The 22,984-nt window shown below is 41.7% G+C and overlaps 1 protein-coding gene across 1 annotated transcript in view; it reads right to left on the bottom strand.

Moving 5' to 3' along the window:
• The window catches only part of nrg2a (neuregulin 2a), a 70,020-nt gene extending 48,034 nt beyond the window's left edge, over positions 1-21,986 (bottom strand). Inside the window, exon 1 of the mRNA XM_068600587.1 lies at positions 20,617-21,986. Within this exon, the coding sequence (XP_068456688.1) occupies positions 20,617-21,025 (409 nt within the window). The 5' untranslated portion in view covers positions 21,026-21,986. The remainder of the gene's footprint in view (positions 1-20,616) is intronic.
• Between the last annotated feature and the right edge of the window lie 998 nt (positions 21,987-22,984).

A 22,984-nucleotide genomic window follows, 5' to 3' on the forward strand; every position in this document is an offset into this window, starting at 1 on the left:
AAGCTGCTGTATCAAAGTAAGGTTTTCTAATTTCATGCTGACTGAACTCGGCTGTCCTAAGTGGTGACAAAATAACAAAACACATCGAAACAACAGCTGGGTGAAAAAATAAATCTGAAGATGAGTCATCTGCGGGGCCCTCCCAGGGTTGGTTTCAGTTCAGCCTTCACGTTTCTCGGGAGGGGGCGGCAGCGGCAGGGATTGGAGAGGGGGGCAGCAGAAGGGTCGTGTCTTAGCAGGTCAGCACACTCAATGGCATAAACTGCGGGCCACAAAACTGGAGGGGTCAAACCGAGGCCAAAGTTCAACACACACCATTCACCGATATAAGGCTTTTCCTTTTCCAGAAACAAATTGCCTTTTCCTCTCTCCTCACCTCCGGGTGGTTGTTCTCGATGATCTAATCTGTCAGCAGAGGTAGCTGACGGCTGGCAAGAGCTACACGGTGTGTCAGAGAGCTGCCCCTGCCACCCTATCTCCCCCCAACCTCAACACTCACTTCCTCCTACTATTCAACAAGATGAGACTTGTTCCCAGAGCTCTATGTCTCTGGGTGGGTGTGTGGTTTATGTATGTGTCAGAAATGTGAGTATCTGTGACGTCAGGGCTAAAGAAATGGTACTTTCAGGATGATGGAATGTTGATTTACACTGTCTGTGTCCCGTTCACAGCATTTCTCAACCAGCTCCTGAGGAGCCCACATGTGTCTTCAAGCAGAACCACACAAGATGCAAATTAGTGAAATGTAACCGAGCTGACATGAGTTATAAGGGTGTACTGCACATAGCTGTAGCAGCATTTGGAAAAGGTTAACCTCGAGGTTAGTGTGGAGATCAATTTTTTGCAAACTTGCCGAGCTTTTGATAAACTGTGAGCAAATTCTAAAACTGTAGAAATATGGATGCAAAAATGTTTGAATTACCTAAACACAACTCGCCACAGCTGTGTCCCACAGCAGTTACATAAAACATGGATAAGCAAAAAGTGGACATACACAAAGAACATATTTTATTACACACTCTAATAACATTAAGTCACATTATTTTTGGTTTTGTCCTCAAGATTTGGTAAAGAGCCTCGAACAAGGTTGAGCTTTCGTATATAAGCCTCAGGAGTACAAGTGACTGAAATTAACAGTCATGTTTCACACCCAGACACAAATATGGTCATGGACATGTGCATCTAGATCTCTTTCTCATTTTTTTTTTGGTCTACTCAAAAGCATCTGCTGTTTTTCAACAGCCGTGGGCCGTCCTCGGATCAGGGTCCGGAGGCGGAGGGGCACAGTGGGCCAGTGTGGGAGGAGCACCACTTGAGTAGCACATCCACAAAAAAAGAGAAAAGAAAAATGAGGCCAAGCCCTAAAAGTTCTGCTCATAAATGCTCCACAGGCCCCATCTCTGCCTGCCTCCTAATCCCCTCTCACTGCCCCCCAAAAAAGGGGAGACAGCTTTCCTGCATGATGGAGTTGAGCAGCTCCCTTCTAACAACAGCATACCTGCACATCATCACGTTAATACAGCTCAACAGCACTCCTGCCCTTTCACAGGCACCAGAGTTTATCTTTTTAGACATAATGGCTAAACAGCCATTAGGTTGTGTTGTTTACATCTGTCTGCTTTTTTGCCAACAAAGTGTATAGGGCGGGGGTGTGGGGAGGCTTAGAGAAGCGTATACTGCCTGCTTTTAATGCACGCCTGGAGTCTTGGCTATCAGAGGTGTGGTAAGGGCGGGAAGAGAGGAGGGTTCACAACCTCCAACAGAAATAAATGGAGAGGACAAGGGAAAAAAAGAGGAGGAAAAGAAAGGGTAGGACAGAGGGTAAAATGTGTGAAAAGGTGATTTGGGAATGTAAATAATGTCCTCTTCATCAGATGAAAGCAAACAACCTCACCTGCTAATATTCACATTTCAACAAGGCGTCTGCTTCAGCGTGCACTGAAGTGTGATGTTGGAACAACACATGCAGGCTGCTCGATTACTTCCATAAAAACATGCACATCCAGCAGCAGTATCTTTTGTAGTACAGACAGGGGATTGCGTTAAACACATAAATACAATATGCTTCATAATGCCAGTCTTGCTAGTTGTTTTTTTTCAAATGTATGTACTTTCAGAGTCTGTGCAAGTGGCTCTCTGTTTGAATGACAGGAAAAAAGAGGAGGAACCGAGGACTTGTGTCCCTGGGCGGGCTGGTGAAGCCCCCTATCAGATAGACACGACACAATGTCAGTGACATATGGAGGCCCTGAGGAAGGGGCTTTATTCTCAAGGTCGTCTGTGCCAAGGTCAACTGAGATTTCAAATCTGAGTGTTACTAATGACTCTGCTCAGCAACAGCTGAGATCAGGAGCTCAGAAAGAGACCAAATATCACATCCTCTGTCTCGTTTACAAAATATCAAACGGAGAGGTGAATTCACATCAAGCATGGCTGATTGGTTGAAGAAATCGTAGAGAAAATAGCAAGAAAGCATTTAAGTGTTAAACAAGGAAGTGATCCTGGGTGGATATAGCTCTTTGACGTTTCCGCAGCACATTGCTGTCACCATGGTAACCACAGTCTTAAGGGTAGCAACTAGAGGATGTGAGAGAGATGTGGAAGGGCGGATTGAGGATGAGAGACAGGCGGAGAGAGACAAGAAGAGATGCAAGCGAGAAAGTAGAAGATAACGTGTGAGAAATACAACGGGAGGAAGAAGTGAGAGTGGCAGAAATGAAAGAAAGGTAACGCGGGAGAGCGACGAAGAGAGGCAGAGGAAAAACCCAAGAAACAAAGACACACAGAGAAGAGGCATCCGCTGAGCAGCTGCAGCCTGGCCACTCTATCGCTCCATAAGAGAGATGTCCACGAGTAAGCCTGTGCCAAGCCTGGTGGGAAGCACTGCAGTAGCATCTCGGAGAGGGAGACGTGACAAACATCAGCACTGAGCATGCTCCACTCTCAAGGCCACGGAGAAAATTAAATTTCAGCTCTTTCGCCTCCCAGTTTGTACAGTTCTCCGGCTCTATTCCAGCCTCCATCTGTCCCTATCCAGCTATTCATGAGCACATCACACCACCTCACCCTGCTTCAGATGTGGCTCCACGCTGGATAAAATCTGACTGATGTGTCAGATAACTGATTGATCTGATGGTAAGAGGCATCTTTCCCACTTACCGCCACGCTGACTCATATTGTGACAGGTTTGATCGGGACTGAGAGGAACAAGAGATGAGCATAGCAACTCATCAGCCAATGGGGCATGATACTGCAATAACAGGCCAGCGCTACGGCAGCTTCACACACACACACACACACACACACACGCACACACACACACACACACACACACACACACACGGCCCCGTTGCCCGGTGTGAACTCTGTGCCTCCAAAGTGTTACCGATCGTCTTCCTCATCTGGACGGCTGCCAGCGCTGCATCCCCAATGACAGCCATACATTTGACTCAGACCTGCAATTAAGATCATGTTGATTTATTTTTCTTTATTGCTTCATTCATGTTCGGTAGACAGAGAGACAGGCACTCCCATGCTGAGACACCAATGTGCATTTTAGTTTTAGGACTGAAAATTGACGCCTCTTATTGCAATCAGTCATGGTTGAGTAATGGCGTGTGCCAGAGGGAGCGTTTGAGCGTGCCCCGTATGCATCCTATGTGTGTGTGATGACACAATAGAAGCAATAGAGGAGGTCAATTAAAACTAAACTTCTATGTGACTTAAGTAGCAAGTAAAAAAAAAAAAAAGAGTAAAAGTCTGCTTCAAAGTTTAAAGTATCAAAGTTGACATGCTAGCTCCATCCTCATTTATATCTGTCTTCCCTGATAACAAAGAGCCTCTCATTTGGACAATAATAGCTTATCGGTGTGATACCGAAATAGCACAAACATCTTCAATGACAGATGCTGTCTGAGCTTTGATGATCCTCTTAAACAAAAAATCTGCTCTATTTTCTTAAGGCCGCCTGATTTAATCTCTTTTTCCCTCTGTATTTTTCCTCTTTAAAACTTATTTATTTTTCTTCCTCTCTGTCTGTCTCTCTCTCGCTGCATGTCTCCCTCCCTTCAGTCTAAGGGAGAGATAAAGAGGTTTGTGTGACTGTGATCAGATTGACTTGAAGATAGAGGCTGGAAGCAGATCTTTTCCACCTCCTCATTCTGCTCTTTCTCTCCTGCTCTTCTTACCCAGATGAATAGACAAACAGTCTCCCACATGCTCTCACAGTTTATCAAACACACACCCACATAGAACCAGGTCTTCATGCAAACACATATGTGTGCTCTCACCAGAGAGAACAACACACGCTCCATCTAAGTGTCCTCGGGCCGACAAAGTATACACTGTCACACTCAAACACAAACATACCCCCTCAAACACGCACATACGCATACGCATACAAACACACAGGTGCATCCACGAGTAAATAGAAGAAGCAAATGGGTCATTGATGCGTTCAAAATGGACTTCATTCCCACTCCTAGTGGACCTAATACAAACCATTCCCCGGAATTTCACTTGCAAAACAGACTTTTATGACACCACGTCTGAATCACAGCATAACACCAGGCTTGTTGCGTGTGTGTTTTTTCCATTGCGCACACATTTTCTATTAAAAAACAACTGATTAAACGTGTTATACATGTTAAATGTCGTCATTGCATATCATGTGTGAAGAAATATGTGAATACAAATCCAAGAAGCTACTGCGTCTTAAAAGATAATTTTCAATGTTCCGCATAGGCATAAATGTTATAATTTTTACTGTCTGTTACTGTCTGAACATGCACACTCGGACACAATGACGCTGTATTATTCACAATCCAATGACTAAATCTCTGGAAAGATTTCCCAACCTTCCAACCTTTGTTTGAGTAAAGCCATGACTACAATAAACATAGAAATTGTATATATTGAAATAAGTCCATGACGAATGTCTCTTCAATCATCCATCAACATTCATACATGTCTAAAATCCACTTCAAACTGCAGAAGTGTAAATTACTACAAGGGAAAACAAGGGAAGTTGTGCTCTTATCAGTAACCGCCCCCCTCTTCAAAAACATGCGTGCATCCGCTCTCTGCTTGGCATTCTTCACATCAAATCAAATTCCTTCTGCGCTCTGCACTTGTCCTTTATCTCCAGAATGTGCTTTTAGAGCAGCACAAACATGTCACGATGAGGACATTGTGAGGAGTTTCACACAGAGTGAAAGCAGCTTCTTGGTCAAATCATTTGCATTTCTGCGTTCTGCCTCTCATGGCTGAGCTTGGCTTATCAACAGTCTGTCTTATCTCTTTGTTTGTTTTTCACCAATGGCTTTTCCTGGAAAACAGGCCACTACGCATGTGTAAGCTTAGATCACGCTTTGGCGGCATAAACCCAGATCAAGGTGGTCTCAAACTGAGTGAGTTTGATAAGTGGGCAAGAGAGTGGCCCCGGTGGACGGTGCCAGAACGGCCTCCCACTGTGCTCTGGCGAGTCGGGCACGGCTGACAGGAAGCTAGAATCGTGGTTGGATCATCTCAGAGCAAACAGGACGACTGCACAGGACTGCGAAACCCTCGCCACCTTAAAATCATAGCCAAGCGCACCAGAGACCGACAACCACGGTACTAAGAAGGAGGTTAAAGCTAGCTCAAGCTGTAATTGTTCTAAATAGGCAAGCCAGTTTGAGCAGCTTAGCGAAGGAGGAGCAGTGCAAAAGCTTTAGCCTAAAATATAATAGTTGAGTTTTAGCCAACAGAGTATTAATTGTTGCTCAAATGGCATACAGTCATAAATACTAAACCATATTTGTCAACAGAATGGGGCACTGGTTAGTTCAAAAAATATGAACTCAAACTGTTGCCCAATAGTTTTATCAGCATGGCATTACAGACTGTTCACAGAATAAAAACGATAATACATCTTTTGTATTATTTTGTCTTTTTTTCTGCAATGCTGGCTTGCTTACAGTGGTTTCCTGGCCCTTGGCTCTTGGCTGCATGATAACTGCCTGCTTGCAATCCTAATGTCATGGAGACAACAAGGGAATGAAAAGAAACATGCCTAGACAATGCGTAGCAAAAGTACACATCCCAACAGATGTGATGGAGGAAAAGCGGAAACGGGGCTACAGGGCTCACACTACAGGGACTTTCTGTAACACTTATCTTACTGGCTTTTACAAGTACAACAGACCTCTGTGAGGAATGTTGCTTTCTCATTTAGGGTAAAACACCCCCGGAGTTAAGGGCTATCAATATCACAAAGGAGATATATTCCTCTTTTGTCTGCGTTTGCTGCAGTGAGGTGATGGTTAGTGTGCTGGTCTGTGGGCCAGCTGGGACACATCTCAGTTCACCCGTGCACGCACACACTCACACGAACCCCACACACAAACACACGCATACACTGAAGCTTGCTCGACGCTGCTCACTATCTTTCAACAACAAGCCGAGCAGGGACCAGACGGAAAGAGGTCCTATTTGTGCAGGAAGATAAATACACTTCTGCACCCAGTCCTGTCCCCTCCAGATTAGAGCAACACAATAATGAGCAGAAGCACTGGTGGAAGGTCAGAAGAAAGCAAGGGTAAAGGATAAAGTAACAGCCTTCTACCAAAACATACACCCACACACACATACATGCTTGAGTAATCACAGACAGACATGTATGCTTTTATCTTTATGTTTCTGAATTTGACATTGTCTAAATTAACAACAGCTTTGTGTCCCTTGTACTTTGCATGTGAATTGAACCATCAAGTGTGTTGTTTGTGAAGTTAAAGCATGTCCCTTATGAATATAGATGAGGCCCTTGGGGGGATTTTTGCTATCATTCCCAAAGAAATCACTTGATGGCGTCACAGTTTTTAGGAACACAGACAGCATGCACGGGTCACTGAGGGCGTGGAGTATCTAGTCATTCTGTAATGGGATGACTGTGAATCAAAATGTGTCTAAATATCCACATGTATACTCTATATATTTAGGAATATGTGGGTCAAGTTGTTTATTCTGTATAGTTATTCTGTGAGTCAGCAGTGTCGTGATCTTTTATCGGCTCCTCCTCTGTGTTACGTTGAGGAAGGTAAGGCTCAATCGCAGACCGCAGGATTAAGCAATTCATCTTTGCTCCACCATGGAAGCATGTTTTCGCTTAAGTCTGCTGAAACAAAGCTCCGGCACAAAGTAGGAGACCCCTTCACTGTTGAGGGAAACATTATTTTCTCTTCGTCCACTTCCAAACACTGCTAACAAGCCATTCCATTCTGTTTAAAGTCTTTTCATGTTAAGACACACATCAATCCACACCTACAACATACCTGAGGAAACAAACCTTCTCTCGTGATATGTGCTGTGTGTATGGGGTGAACATGGCCGGACACGTCCCTTAAACACACCAGGAGGCGCCCAGCAGGAGTGCCGGCAGCCCCTCTTTTCAACACTTCGGCACGCTGCACACAAACACAGTTGCCCTTCCCATGGTCCTTTTGTTCCCTATCGTTTTGTTGAAGTTCCTGTCATGGACACTGTCAGCTTTCTCTGGACATATAAAAGACAGTTATATTACACTTTTGGACAAACACTCACTTTAACAAATGACATTTCTTTCAGGACTACGTGGCGTTAATCATGTTTGAATCACTGCGCAAATGCAGAAAAACTAGCTATCTCAAGACTGACGCAGGAAAACATGCATATGCTTGCCGACACCGAATTATAGCGAATGCACTGAAATTTAGACAATTACCCAAAGAAAAACACACCCAAAGCACTGGCAAGCATCTTCAGAGAGCTGGAAAGAAATGTTCTTATACCTTCAAGCTAAACTTGACAAATAGAATTGAAAGAGACAAGTTTTAGTTTGAAAAAAAGGTCATAAAGGTAAAACATATGCGTAAACATAGTTTTGTAACTGAATATATAAGTAATATGCCAGTCGCAGTAAAGTCTCAGTTTCCTGTATTGGAAAACTCTTACATTATACCATGACCTGAAGAATGACCCTAACTGCCGTTTCTGATATTCTAATCATGACATTAACATAACATTCTCAAATATACCAATAAAACCAGGAGTTGACACAGAAACTGGTGCGTGATGGGAGTGAAGACGTGGCCTGGGGGCCTTCGGCAAATGAATGCCAGAAAAACGAGTCTGCAACGAAAGGCTATCTCCTGCACTGTCCTTCAGTGTCACGCGGCTTCCTGTGGATCTACCTGACACCTGGGTGAAGAGCGGCTGAAATGAGGAAAATCAAATGAAGAACTGACGAGCAGGCTTCATGCACAAACTGCTGTAATAAATCCATTCTGCAAGCTTCATATTCTAAACAGCGCTGACTTACAAACTCACCCAACACCTCTAACCAAACAAAATAAGATGCACAAACACGCATAAAGAATGTAGATAGCTAGCATACCAACATTGCAACATTGCTCAAGTTTTAACTTGTGTCCTTCAGTAAAATTGGCAATAAAACAATGCACTTATTCTTTCAAATTGTATGTGACACGGTTGCACGATAAATAAACTAAAGCAGAGTTTGACATTGACAGCGTTAAGCTGTTTACACAAACCTTTGATACCCTGCGTTTGAGGATCCCTGTTGACATCTTTAAACCAGTTTATGGAATATTATGGAATGTGTTTTCTGTGGTGCTACGCCCAGAGCTAGAAAGATCTACAAGTGAAAGAACATGGAAATGTGTGCCCGCCAGCTTCACCCTCCCTCCTTGCACGGAGCAATAGTAGGTTACTTCTACACAACATGCCAAAACAATGTTGATCTCCACAGTAATTTGTGATCTTGTCAGTCCTGACAACAAGCCTGGTGTTTTGGGCAATTATATTGTTCATAAAAAAAAGTATCCATCAACTATCCATCTAACTCTGCATCTGTAAGAGTTTGCAGCAATAACAAGCACCGCCAGTGGGGAGAAAAATATGTCACATACCACAGAAACCAGTTTAATATTAAAGCGAGCAAAGCGGCTTAATCAGGTTTCAGATTGGGTTTTTCAGAGTTATGCTATTTACATGCATTGATCCAGAGCTGGATTACCGGACTGAACGACGTTAATAATGGAGAGGTCACTAGATGTGCACAAAGCCAAATGCATCTGAAAGAATGGTAATAGCCCTGAAAGAAATTATTGGCAGCGTTTTCAACCAAATATTTTTAAATCTGTCTGTCACATTCTATATACGTGGAACAGATTTAGGGAATAAAAATACTTTATTTTGTGAATAAATCACATTTCAGACTCCATGCCAAAACAGATGGAAAATAATGTTGTATAAATGGAGGTGAATGATATATTTTTTTTGTAGTTGCAAAATGACACATTTATGATCATGCTGAAAACTCTGCACCGAAATGTGTCGTATAGTACATTTCCCTATTTTTAACTTCCTTGATTTCTTGTTCAATTTCTTACTATTTGTGACTTTAAAGGGTTAATTTAGTCAACAACCTTTCATGCTGTGCACAGAAAAAAACATTATAAATATTTAATTACATGCACTGGCTGCAGCCTGTAAAGGAAGAGTATTGCAGCCCAAGATAGCTGCAAATTGCTGAATGATTCAAAAGGCAGGGAAAACTTAAACTGCCTTCACGAAGCAGAAGGATACAAGCCGTAAAGAGCTGGCCAATATAAACCCACTGAACAGTTGTATCAGGATGGGAAAACAAAAAGGCCATATTATAAAGCAGGTTTGTTTGTCTTCATCTACAATTACATTTTTATGTTGGCACATGCCTTCTTTTGTTTAATTGTGATTTAAAAGGACGTAAAATGTATTCAGGACGTCATATTTAAAAGCTTTTAATCTGATCTAAAATTGTAGTATTTTAAAGTTACTGATCCTTTGTTTTTTTGGTTAATATATCCAGCACTGGAGGCAGCAGAGGATGCTTTCTATCAACACAACAGCTCAAAGTTATTACAGGGCATCTTTTTGACCTCGGTCCAACGCTGTACATGCTGGCTTCTCCCTGAGGGACACCATTATGGTTAGCTTAGTCAAAAGAACACACCGGCTTATGGCCAACTGCAGTATTAAAAGCAAAGCAGTAACACTGGAAAGATGACTTCCTTTTGGGAACAAAATACAAACCAAATGGAAGTGGCTTTCACAGTTGTTATCCTGTGCATATCTCACAGGCTGTGCCGTGACTGTGGGCTTTTGGGTGTTTTTGACACGGCTCCAGACGCAGGGGCAGGGAGTCTAACAACTGCTGTGACATTCCCAACGGACTCATCCCTTTCAACTTTTCGGTGTTTCTCCTGCTTCCTGATCCTGATCATATACTGCCTCATTGTGGTGAAGGCAACATTCTTCAGTGGGCTGAGAAATGAAGACCTAATTGTTGAAAAAGCAGAGGGACTGGGTGTAAACTGTGATCTCAGAGGCTAAAGTAAAATCCTGGAAGTTGTTTTGTTAGACTGCTGTTCTGTTTAGTTAAAGATTTACTGTAAATTATTCTTCGTCCTCTCAGATTACAGTTATAGTTAGTACATAGAGGTTTGGTTCTGAACAAACAGCCACTTGCTGATGGTAGTAACAGTTGGGACAACGTCCACATAGCTAAAATATAAAGCATTAAGAATCTTTTGTCAATTTAAGTTGTGCAACTCACAAAATATATATGTAATTCATTTCTTGCAACTTCAATGCAAGGGACTGTGTTTCCTGTTCCACAGTTTATCCGAGGCTGAGATGAAGGGATGGAAGGATGGCTGTAAATACAGCTTGATACTCTAGATATTCTAGAAATATCATGTAAACCTCATGTTGTTTCGCAAATAATGGGGCTTGGGACATCTGTGATTTACATGTCAAAGTAATCACATGTCAAAACAACTGTTCATTAATGAAGTTAAACACCACAATATGAAAGATCTTGGTAATATAGTAAAGGAACAGCTTCAAGATGTTTGCATGAGCTGTCTTCATCTCCCTCTCGTATCAAGGTCATCTCATCTCTGTCCACATAAAAAAAGCCATCACTACGTTGATACAGGGTATATTCTTCATTCAGGCTTTGTGGACGCAGCTTTGGAATCACACACAAATACAAAATGATCTCACGGCATAATTCTGATGAGCATTAGACAAATCCAAATGCAATTTTACCTCCAAACCCGTAAGACATGCGCCCCCTCTGGAAATGTGGTTTTGCTGCTTCAAAAGCAGCTCTCATCCCATTTTATTTAAGACAGAGATTAATGGAGATTATTGGTTGTGACATTATGTTCTAACTGTAGAACTAATCTGCGTTCGCACCACCACCAGCCGACCCAATCCGGCTCCTGTGTCTGACTTCAGCCAGCTGTTTAAGCTGCAGTGTTGCAGCAGTACATAGATGATACCAATGATGGTGTAATATATGAAACAATAGTATGGCTGTATCAAATATAGAAAATGATGAGTGATGAGTGTTTCTTGTAATGTGAATGCTTGTATCCTTGGTTAATACAAGTGATATAGTCTGGCTCTCATGCAGCGGAGCAAGCAGCTGAACTGAGAAAATATCAACCACATTTATAATAATATATTTCCCTGTTTGATCTAACTATTGGACTGACACAATTACCTTTAAAAATCACTTTGTGTTACTAACCTGACAAGAGTATAATACATTATTAATAGAAAATGTGAACACTGTAAGAAGATAAAAACAGATTTTAAATGCACAAATACATATCGAGCCATTGGTTTAACTGTGATGTTAGAAAACATAAGATGACAATGTTAATCATAAGAAAACGATCAAACTATTCCCCCCCCTTTTCTCTGACACGGTCCTTTGGAGACTGTTACCTCAGCGGTCCCTAAGATCTGACAAATGTTTACATTTTTTAATTTAATTTAAAGTTAGAAGCCTTCAACTGCATGGCATTGCAGGCTTGTTCTCATTGTTCTTATCCGGCTGAATTTAGAGTAATCCCATTATTCTCCTTGAACCCAGACATAGTTCTGTATTTCAGCATGTCAATTTATAATCATCCAAAGCATTGCTCTGGAGTGTGTGAAATCAAAGGGCATGTTAGACAGAGAAGTGTGTGGACAATATCTGTCACAGTGGAGTGGTTAAACCATTCATGTAGAACTAAACTCATGTTAAACCACTCATACTGGCTGCTAGTGTTTTAGTTCTGCGGTGAAGCACATGAGAGCAGAATTAGGAAGTGATGACAACTAAGTTTTCTGTCATATCCAGAGCTTTCACGAGCAAACAGTGCTGTAACTCATCAAAGGGAGTCGTTTTCCATCAGACGTGGATCTTTGTTGTGATAGCAGTATGTTGAGTATAATCCCAGGTTTTTGTCTCTCTGTAGTCTTTAAAAAAAAACCTTTGTTTTCACTTTCTCATGTTTAGTGTTTTAGGCGTGTAATCCAGAAGATCTCTACAAATCTCACACAATTCCTGTTGGAATTCTGTAAGCCCAAAATGAACTTTGGAGCAATATAGCTATGTAACATTTTAATATCACATTCAAATTGCAATGAAAAGGTAATCCAACTGAATAAAATCCTATTATTCAGAAACAGCATGATCTGCTTGAGTCACAGGCAGTCAGTATGAGACTAAGTTTGCATATATTTGTTGTAATCTTTTTCAATCAAAATATAACTTCCTTGTCTTCTTTGGCAGAACATCCAATACTCCCAGTTTACAGATTGTACTGGAACATCAGAGCAACCGTTGTTACCTGTTACACCTCTGCTCGTCTTGGTATGACAAGTCAAACTGTACGCATTGAGAAGGGTCAATTATCAATCTGTTTTAATAACTAGTGCTGTCATATCTCCAAACCAGTGGTTCTCAAATGGGAGTGTGTGTACCCCTGAGGGTACACGAAGCCACTCCAGGAGGTAGCTGAGACTTTTTTTATATTTATATTTAAAATTAGCATCCGTTAAAAAAATCCTTTAAAACAATGTATTAAATACATATTGCTGCTAATGACAAACAATCTTTCAACTACAGAGGGTGTCTCGCACTTTACTGCTCCAGTAGCACCAGACAGCCAGGGGGTCAAAGGGCACACATGGCTTCAGCTCAAGTCTAGAGTCTAAAGTCCAATAATTTAATTACCGACTTACATCAATTACAATACAAGTTGCATGTATTTATATGATGAAAAAATAGATTTCAAATAGTCTGATACCCACCCTCCGTTGTTATTGTGAAAATGTTGCGGTTGAAACTCGACCGCATGTGTGTGCAGAACACTAATGCAAAGAAGTAAAAAATCACTCCTCAAAAATCAGGGGCTCAAAAAAAAAAGACAACAAGAAAATGAAAGTAGCAGTGAGGCCATGGCTAAATTTCTGGCCCAAAAAGGACAGGCGGCAAAGCTGAACGTGGTCAAAGGGAGAAGCTGGACTTTAAAATAAAACCTGTAGTAGCTGGCTCAGTTTAGGTGAATATAGTAGTATCAACTGAAATGACCTGGAGTAGTATGAAATGAATGAGGGTTCAAATTTGGATTGTCTCCCCCTGTCCTCAATTCCTATTGGCTCGCCTGCCAGGCAGCAGCTCTTACCAAAAAAAAGTTCAATAAATTAAATCAAGCCACCATTACACCACTTTCCCTTCACCAAACGGGAGAAATAAAGATAGCGACAAATCCGCCTCTCCAACTTGGTAAAGAGCAAAACAAACACATAAGGATTATTAATATTGGTCTTACATTTATGACGGGGCCAGAATGACGACTCCAAATGAATGCTTACCAAAAAGACCAATTTAAGTGTCTTCAAACCAACGAGCATTAAGTTGCATTGTGCTCTTTTCAAACTACTGATATGAATTATAATTCTACATCTAACATTGTAGTTGTGGGACTTTGCTTTGGTGTGCTGGCTTTAACATTAACTGGCACAATAGATTGCCCTTTAAATAGAAAAACACAGGTTAGCCGAGACACAGCTCATTACTCATATTGATCACGTCTATGTTATTTATGTGCTCTCACTTTAATATGCCACACATATCATACATTTGTGTTCAATTACATTTTATATCCAATAAAGTTGAAGCTATGAATGGTATTTTTACATACATACATTGAAATGTATCACTCAATGCCAGAAACACATTTTGGTTAGAGTGTTTGGACAGTGAAAGACATGCAGCTTAACTAGCTAGCTAGCTTGATAAACTAGACCCTTTTAACAATAAACGCCCCTGATTATTGCAGGGCTGTATTAGTTTCTGCTGTACAGCAGCACAAGATAATGCAAACATAACATAAACATAATGGAACAATAGTGTCTGCACCTTTGCATTTGGCAAAATACGAAAAAGTAGGAAATAAATCACACTTTAGAACACGCCACAGCAATTGGGAATCACTTTAGTATCAAATGTAGTGCGTTTATTAAATATTATGACAAATACGTAATGATACTAAAATGGCTTTAAGTCCAGAAAATCCAACTGGCTGCTGATTTATATTAACAGTTTTATTAACAACTAATGAAATAATTACAGGTTCCTACAATTGATTTTAAATACCTACAAATTAGACATGACATTAAGTTAAAAAAAAAAAAGTATTGTCTCAGCTATCCCAAAAGAGTCCTCGTTTAAACAACTAAATGACTAATATCTGCTGTCTATAGTTTAACAACAATGTCTTGTTCTATTTCATTACATACTGACGGTTCGTTAGACCACTTGGCGTATTTTCAATACGCACAAAACACCTGGTTATGTGAACTCAAACAAAAAGATTTTGGTTTAGAAATAACATCATGTTTGGGCAAAATATATACACGTAAACTAATGTACCATATGGACACATAACTATCAAAAACATCACTATTATAGGTTAGTCCTGTAATCCAGGTCCTGTGTTTGTTCGAGCCCTCCCTGTATGTTTTTTTGGCCTTTTTACTCCGTCATAACACTCCTAAAGCATTTCCTAAAAGAGCGTCTACTAATGACGCCGATGGGTTTACTTTGTAGTAACTTGGAAGCACGGTGGGTCTCATGCAGGCGCTACAGGGTGCCTTGTGTGTCAATATTAGATGCCAAGGAGTGTGAAAAAACGTCGTTATTTGACCCACTGGCACCCGTGCGGGCTGTCATTAATGACCTGGCCATGACAAAACATCCACAAAATGACAATGGGAAACAGATTAAGGCTACACTTATGGCGAATAGGAGTGTAACATATATTATATTTAATGCACAGGGAAATTTAACATAAAATACTTCAAACTGGCAGTAATATTTCTCCCATGTGTCAGTAATGTAGACTTGTTTTGGCCTGTCGTGAACAAAAAACATTCCAATCAATTGGAAGTCTGAAAATTCACCATCACCAAAAAACTGGTTTCTGTTTATGTATTAGTCATTTTATTATAGGTGAGTGTTATAGTTGATGTATACTTTTTATACATCAACTTACATCTATGTCTATTTGTACATTTATGTTTATATAAAGTAGAATGAAGCCTCGTATGAAGCACTGCTGAATGTACAGAGCTCAAAAAGTAAATGCTAAGAAAAACAAAATTGGAGCAAAACATGAATTTTTTGCTCCAACTTTATTTACAGAACAGAACAGCTCCAACAGAATAAATTAATCAACTGACACTGGAGTGGACTAGACAACATAGTGGCTTACACAATACTACTACTAAAAAAGCCAATGCACACAAGTGTGCTCTGCAAACAGATATCCACCATGACCCTAAATCCCTCTACCTCAACTCAAACATGAAAACGCATCCATCATCACAGAATTGAGACATTTGTTGACACAAAATGCTCACTATGTCAGCATAATAGCTTGTAAAAGTCTGTCTTTAGAAATGTGGAGTAAAAGACAGTGATTGTGAGAACATGCATAATAGGAGAGGAAAATAAGAGGCCAATTACTGAAAATGGCCATGCCCTTTTTTATAAATATACATCAGGCTGTCTTGTCAGAGTAGAGCCGCCGAGCAGAGATTCACCAGAGCCGCAAGGCTACAAAAAAGACCCAGTGAACATATAAAACAATCCCAACAAACATACAGTTGAAACAAATCTGTGCTTCTTGCTGGTCAATCTCATTCGGCTGTTCCTCTGCCCGGGGCTTGAGACACTACCGCACTGACAGTTGAAAACGCTTCAATCATTCTTATCCAAACAAACACACACCTTGTACCACATCTTGGTGGGGAAATACAGTAAATGAATGCCTTTGTCACAATCAACTGTTTTCTACATTGTCTTTAAGTGCGCTATTAGAGTATAATGACCAGCCGGTAAACGCTTGTTCTGCCATATAAACTTATGGTTTAACAGCAGAACCCATGCAGGAGCCATCAGCGGCGGTCATTCATGTTCTATGTCGAGCTCTTCTAAAGAAGTCTCTAACACAAAAATGCACATGCTTCAGGCAATATTCTGCTTGTATCGCCTGCTACCTGCATACAATGGGACCACACAGTGACAGATTAGTGATAGAGTGTGCATTCACAACAACAGAGTTGTATTCATCTGCTTCAGAGATCCAAATGGGCTTAATGAACAATGAATAAACATGCAGAGTGAGAAATATGAAGGCGGTTTTAGGGCGATGTGTTACTCCTCGACTCAGATGACCTTTTTTCTCTCTGAACAAGTGTTTGCACCGATTTTACTGACACGATGCTCCCACCAGTCTGCACACACCCACACACATAAAATGCAATTATGTAGGTCTCTTCTATGAGGTGTATGGACAGACAAAGAGCTAGGAACCTCACCTATCAAATTCATTGCACAGACTTAGACTGAGTCATGATGGACAACCACACTATTGTTACATCCACTCTCATTCAGGCAAATATTTCCTTTGTGTCATCACATCATATACAAATGAAACAGTGTGTGGTATTAGTGGATACTCACAACACGCTAACTTGTTTAAAAACAGTTCACTTCATGTGAATTGTCTTATCCTTCCAAACAGGAAACAATATTTAAAATATGTGCCTGGATTACATTTTAGACTCTTTTCCTCTTTCCTTGATGGTGTTGTTCAATGTGATTTGTTACAAACAGCACTGGACTTCCAGAAAAAACTTGCTGCCATGTTTTTAGATACAGGCCGCGGTCAAATAGTCCTTTTTGGTTAGGTACCTTCCTAACTGATGGAAATGATGATGAAAGTACCTAAGGAAAAGAGCTTCATGCCTCATAACTTAGCTCCTTTAGCTTAGGACCCATGACTCTACGAACGAAAGGAAAGGAGAAAACGCCGACCTACAATCCTTTGCGGCGGCAACATTTAAAGTAACGTTTCATTCATGACCAACAAATGCAGATCATGTAAATAATAATTAGTGTAACTTGGAAATACTTTCAATTATTTGTTAAACCGGATGACAAACTACAAACGTTGCGTGGCTGTTGCTGAACACGGCTGTAAAATGATAAAACTGCTGTATTTGATATTCTCTCTCTGGTGTTGACCGGCAGCCTCAGCCCTCATTCTTTTATTTCACTTCAGTTACAGAAGCTTTAATGAAAGAGTTAAACTGGACGATCTCTTCAGTCTGACTCATGTTTATGATTATCATCTTTTGAATCAACTCAATGTATCCTGTTACATTACAACAAAACACTATCAAGTTGTGTGTTGTTTCATAAACTGTTGTCTGTATATTGTTATGATCAGATTATAATCTGCATATAAACCATAACATCATAAAGAGATATGAGACACACATATATGACACACATTGTTAGTGGGATAATGTATTTAATTCCGCGTGTTTGAAACTGAAGAGACAGTTTAGTAGTAATATTCCTTGTTTGAATCGTCTGCATGACGCAACACTGTAAGAAGACAGATGAAGTATTTAAGATGTTTTTATGTGGTCCGAGATGGACGACAACGTTGTGGTTTCACCGCTGCAGACAGACTGACGTCACTATCTTCGCCTGCCGTCGCGTCACAACTACGTCGCTTAGTGAAAGTGGAGTTGCGTTCTCTGAACACCGCGGTTGTCTTTTCCTAACTCCTCATGAATTATCCTTCCCATTTTTCCTTGACCCTGTGACGTTTCCACAGAGGTCAAGGAAAAGTGCTAAGGGTTAGACATTAGGAGGTAATTATTTGACTATTCGACTGCAGCCCCAGTACTGAGATAGTTACAGTCTGTACTACATTCATGTTTCTTTACTGCATAATAATGTTGCAGTTCCAGTCAAATACAACATGATCTGCTTTGCAGCAAGTATGAGTGTATTTGATAGCTTAACATCAGCCTGTGTTTGCATATGTTTGCTGTAATCTCTATCAAGACAAAAGTATGTATTGGTGGCTTCTTTTCCTCTTTGGTAGGAACCCAGAGCTCCCAGCTGAGTCCCGAGGAAGGGGTGCAGGTGGCACTGTTGGTAGCCTGTTTTTCCACCAGCGGGAACACAACAACTGCATCACTTTGAGAGCTGTACACGTTCAGTCCCCTGGTTCACACACTTGGGAGCTAGTACACAAGAGGGATTTAAGGCACGTTTGAGATGTATGCTAAGTGGGCCTAAAAGCAATATCTGGACCCGGACAAAGCTGCTCATGGAGCAGTTCAAGGTTCAAAGCCAAGATGTAATTTCCTAATATATAGATACACTGTTTGGATGTTAAGGACTAAATATGAGGAAAAAAAGCAGGACACAGAACATTGTTGATCTAGAGTCCCTGCTGAATGAATTAACTCAAAGGGACAAGCTGTCAAGGGACTGACTGTTTATCTGTCTATTTAAAATGGCATGATGAGGGAGGAGGCGGGGTCAGAGAAGATACAATGATTAGATCAATCACTCTGAGTAAGAAGCCCCTCAACTACGGCGCCACTACAACAACATGAACTGTCTTGCTACTTTGAACTAAATAAAAAAAGATCAACGGAGGCCCAGGAAGTGGGCGTGGCAACTCTCTCGGGTATTACAGCGGTATGTCGGTGCCAGTTTAATCACGTCACTGACAAGCCTATCTAAGTGGCTGAAGAATTGACAGGGGATGTATGGGCTGTTCAAGAAACTTAAGATGTAATATGGTCTATTTGGTGTTGCCTCTCTATTGGGATGAGTTTAAAATGTGAGTGTGGTAAAATCAAGAGGAGAGTGGAGCATTTGTGTCTCACAAGTGCAGGCTAAGAGGATTTAAGAGGGCGACAGTACACGGCACACGTCATGTCCTACCACAATATTAGAAGATCAATGTTGTGCCATTCCATTGGTAGCAAAAGAGATGTTTTAATACATGTGTGGCACATTCCCTGATTGGCTCAACAATCATTCAAAGTATTTCAGATGAGCTGCCTCACAAGTTGTGTTGCAGACTGACCAGCGTGGGACATCAGTTGTAGACACAAGTAGGAGAGTGGCTCTGTGACAAGCGCTGTTCTTAAGATCTAATTGCAGATAGTGACACTACTTTATAATTAAAGCATGCAATCGAGTCTCATATTACCCTGGTGAAGTGCAGGAAATACACTCTCTGTGAGATTTGAGCTGTTGACAAGCGACTCTAGCAAAACTACTAACAAAGCAACCCGTAAGTGGCTAAACAATGCATCATTTTGAAACACAAATGAATGTGAATTATTGTGCACATGCACATTAATGAGTATAGTTGTGTGCAGCCTTCTGCATCTAGAGCAACACTATTCTGCACTGTTCTCAATCAATAGCAGAATGATTAGCCTTGATTATCAATGGTGAAAATCTCACAGCAAGAGAAACTGTCTATTGAACCAATCTAAGAGCTTCGGGTTTGATATACTAAAAAACACCTTATCATAAATAAATTGTGCCTGGTGGGATTAAAAATGTTCCCTTAAGGGTGCCATCTACTGACCAAAGTCCAGTCCTGAACCACTTGTGCATGAATCTAAGGAGGAAACCCCCTAAAGTGTTGTAAAGTTGGCAATTTGGTATTTTTCAACCACAACCCCATGAGTTCATGCAGGTTAGGGCTACACCACACACTGCTAGCCCTTTATTTACCCTGAAGATGCAAGTGTGCACACAGGACGACGGTAGCATAGTGTGGGGTATTAAAGCATTAAAGCAGGGCGGGAGCCTAAATATAGCCTAGGAACCAAATTGCTTAGGGCAGCGTGATTTTCCACACGTGATGCCGGTGATACAGGCCGCTGTCCCTGGTCCTGAAATTATACCGGGTCCATGAACAGCATGTGCCCGATGTTCACATAAGAAGCCGCTACAATGTAGCGAAACAGAAATCTGCATACAACGCGTATGAAGTTAGACATGTCTACAACGTGTAGGTATAATGCGGGTTTGCAGGATGCAGATAGTTCGATACACTCAAACTGCAATTCCTCACAAGCAACAGTGCGAGGCGCATGTCTGATGCAGTTCAGGGGAGAGAGAAAGAGAGTTTGATTGATCATGTGGGCTATGGGAGCCTGCGAGAGTTGTTGAAAATTGCTGCATAGACGCCCCTTAGGCACCTATCGGGTACCCACTGACTTCAAACCATGCTGTGGCCAAAATAACCACAATTCACCAGAGTGGCTGTTACCAAAAGCCCGAAGCCAGGCGCTGTTAACAGACCGTTCAGTCTTCCGGGTTGGACTTTACCGGTAATCCTCAATACATTAACTTACCGCAGTCCTCACACAAGATCTTCCCAACATCCTTTTTTAGGTTCTTCACACTCGTGTCCCGAGGCGCAAACGATGCTTTGAAAACCAAGGGCTCGTCAGTGGGGTCCATGAAAAAAATGTACTTGTGGTTTTTCTTCACTTTGGTGCACGGAGCCTCAGATCCAAATTCCCCCACGGTGACGAGCTGTTCTCGCTCCAGACCCCCGCTGTTTAGGGGCCAAACATCTAGCACTTTGACATTCACACGGTACGGCTCCGCGGAGACGTTCACAGGCGTAGACTGCACCTTGCCCTCGATCACCACGGCGGATTTGTAAACCTGGTCCTGCAGGGAATTCAAACTCGGGGAGTAGCAGGCGAATGAGACCCCGATGACCAGCATGGATAAATGTACTGAATCAAGCCTCATGCCGCCTGCTTTGGCTCGGTGGTCGCTGGTCGCGTTGCGGCAGGGCTCTCTCGGCGGCGGGGCGATGGCGATGGAGCTGGGTTAAATGAAGAGACGGCAAGTAGGCTCCAGTAGCACGGCAGCGCGGCAGACCTTGCATAAGTGTCCATGCCATCGGGATCCGCTGCTTTTTCGAGTGATTTCCAATGGGTAAACAGCAGCTTTGAAACGGAGGGAACCGCGGGATGATGCTGGGCTTCAAATCCAGTCACTGTTTTCTGCTAATAATAAGGCATTGTAGATAGGCTAAGCGAGGAATTGGCGGTTTCTCCCCTCCAGAAGATGCCCCCTATGCTGCCATAGTAGCCTTAACTGCAAGACGACGCCACTCTTATCTTTGCCCAAAAATTGCAGTGGTGGGGTACCGCTATGATGGTTTTCTGTATCATCTGCAGCGGAGGGAAAATACGCAAAATGCTGCAGTGAAGCACAAGTTTGGTAGTCCGGTCGCAAAACATAAGCCACGTTTTATTCCAAAAAATAAAAGAATATTTCTGGTCGGCAGCTATAACGCTAACACGGCGCCTTCCACCGTGGCTCTCTCCCCGCCTCCCCACTAGCCACAGACGGAGAGAAAATGCCGATTGCCAAGGGGCTCCGTCAACAAAAACGCAGGATTGGAGCACTGAGATACAGGCAACCGACGGACCAAAGGGTCGATCTCCTCTCTCCCAAAACCCAGCTACTGTATGTCAATCACTCCATGGTGTTGTATCAGCGGCGATCTCACATTACAATGAAACAAACGGAATCCTAAATCCATGACTGTCCCTCCTCAAAATCGCATCTCACTGTAGCCAAGGCATTACTCCAGTAATGAAACAGGTTCATGATGAAAAATGCATCCGCATATAGTCCGGTGGGCCTAAAAAAAATCATATGGCTGCGATGACTAAGGCTGCGAAAGCATTTCAGATTCTTCAAGAGACTGTTTTGAATGAGTTTTGCGTCTCATCCCATTAAGCCATGCCCTGCATTCAGGTCACATTCGCTGCTCTTCCTCTTAAAAAAACAGATGTTGAAGCCCCGCATTAAATCCATAAAATAGCTGTAGCACGGGGTCCACATTAGGAATAAAAAAACATTTAAATCACTTTGGACGGAGAAGATTCAATGAAAGTATCCTTTTCTGTGTTCTTCATATAACATTTGCATGTGTTCACGTGATATTAAGGCTCTGAGGGAGCACTTTGCTGCACGACTACCTAACATATAATTTAACAAGATAGTTATCCAATAGCTCTGTTGATGATTTTAGTTATGATTGTAATGGTTTGGTTTCGCCTATATGGCATATAGAATGCGGATACAGGATGTTGATACGACAGTATTCACAAAGAGCGACATCTGCTGACCACAGTGTGTGTATGACTCTCTGACATAGTGCTGTAAATGTTGCTGTAACTCAAACGGCAAATTAACTAAATTAGCAGATTTAAATCCTGTCCAATATGTTATGTGTGGACTGCATAGGGGCAATGCATGTGTATGTTGATTTCGGAAGGCTCAGAACAAACTCATATGTTTATACATCTTTAAAATACACCCACACAACTTATACTTTTCAGATCTGGCTGCTCTCCGTGGTGCTGAAATTCTAGCAGGCCTACACATGTCACTCTCATAAATCAAGGCCTATAGAGTGCTGCTGTAAGACAGGGTATACGCATATGTGATCAGAAGCCCTCTTTAATGTAACAAGAAGCGTCATTGTGCGTTTTTAAACAACACTCGTTACAACATCGCAGGGTGTGTGCATGAATGCACCACTTATCTCCTCAGAGATTCAACCGTTGAAACCCAGGTGTAGATTGAAACCCCAAGGTGTAGATTTCAACACCATATACGAGGTGTTGAAAGCAATGCTCACTTGTTTCTTCTCTTACAGTTGTGAAGACCGGTGCCCTACCTGTTACCGCC

This window comes from Clinocottus analis, unplaced genomic scaffold (genome assembly GCF_023055335.1).
Source record: "Clinocottus analis isolate CAN_PGR_092001 unplaced genomic scaffold, fCliAna1.0.p SCAF_5, whole genome shotgun sequence".
Taxonomy (NCBI): domain Eukaryota; kingdom Metazoa; phylum Chordata; class Actinopteri; order Perciformes; family Cottidae; genus Clinocottus; species Clinocottus analis.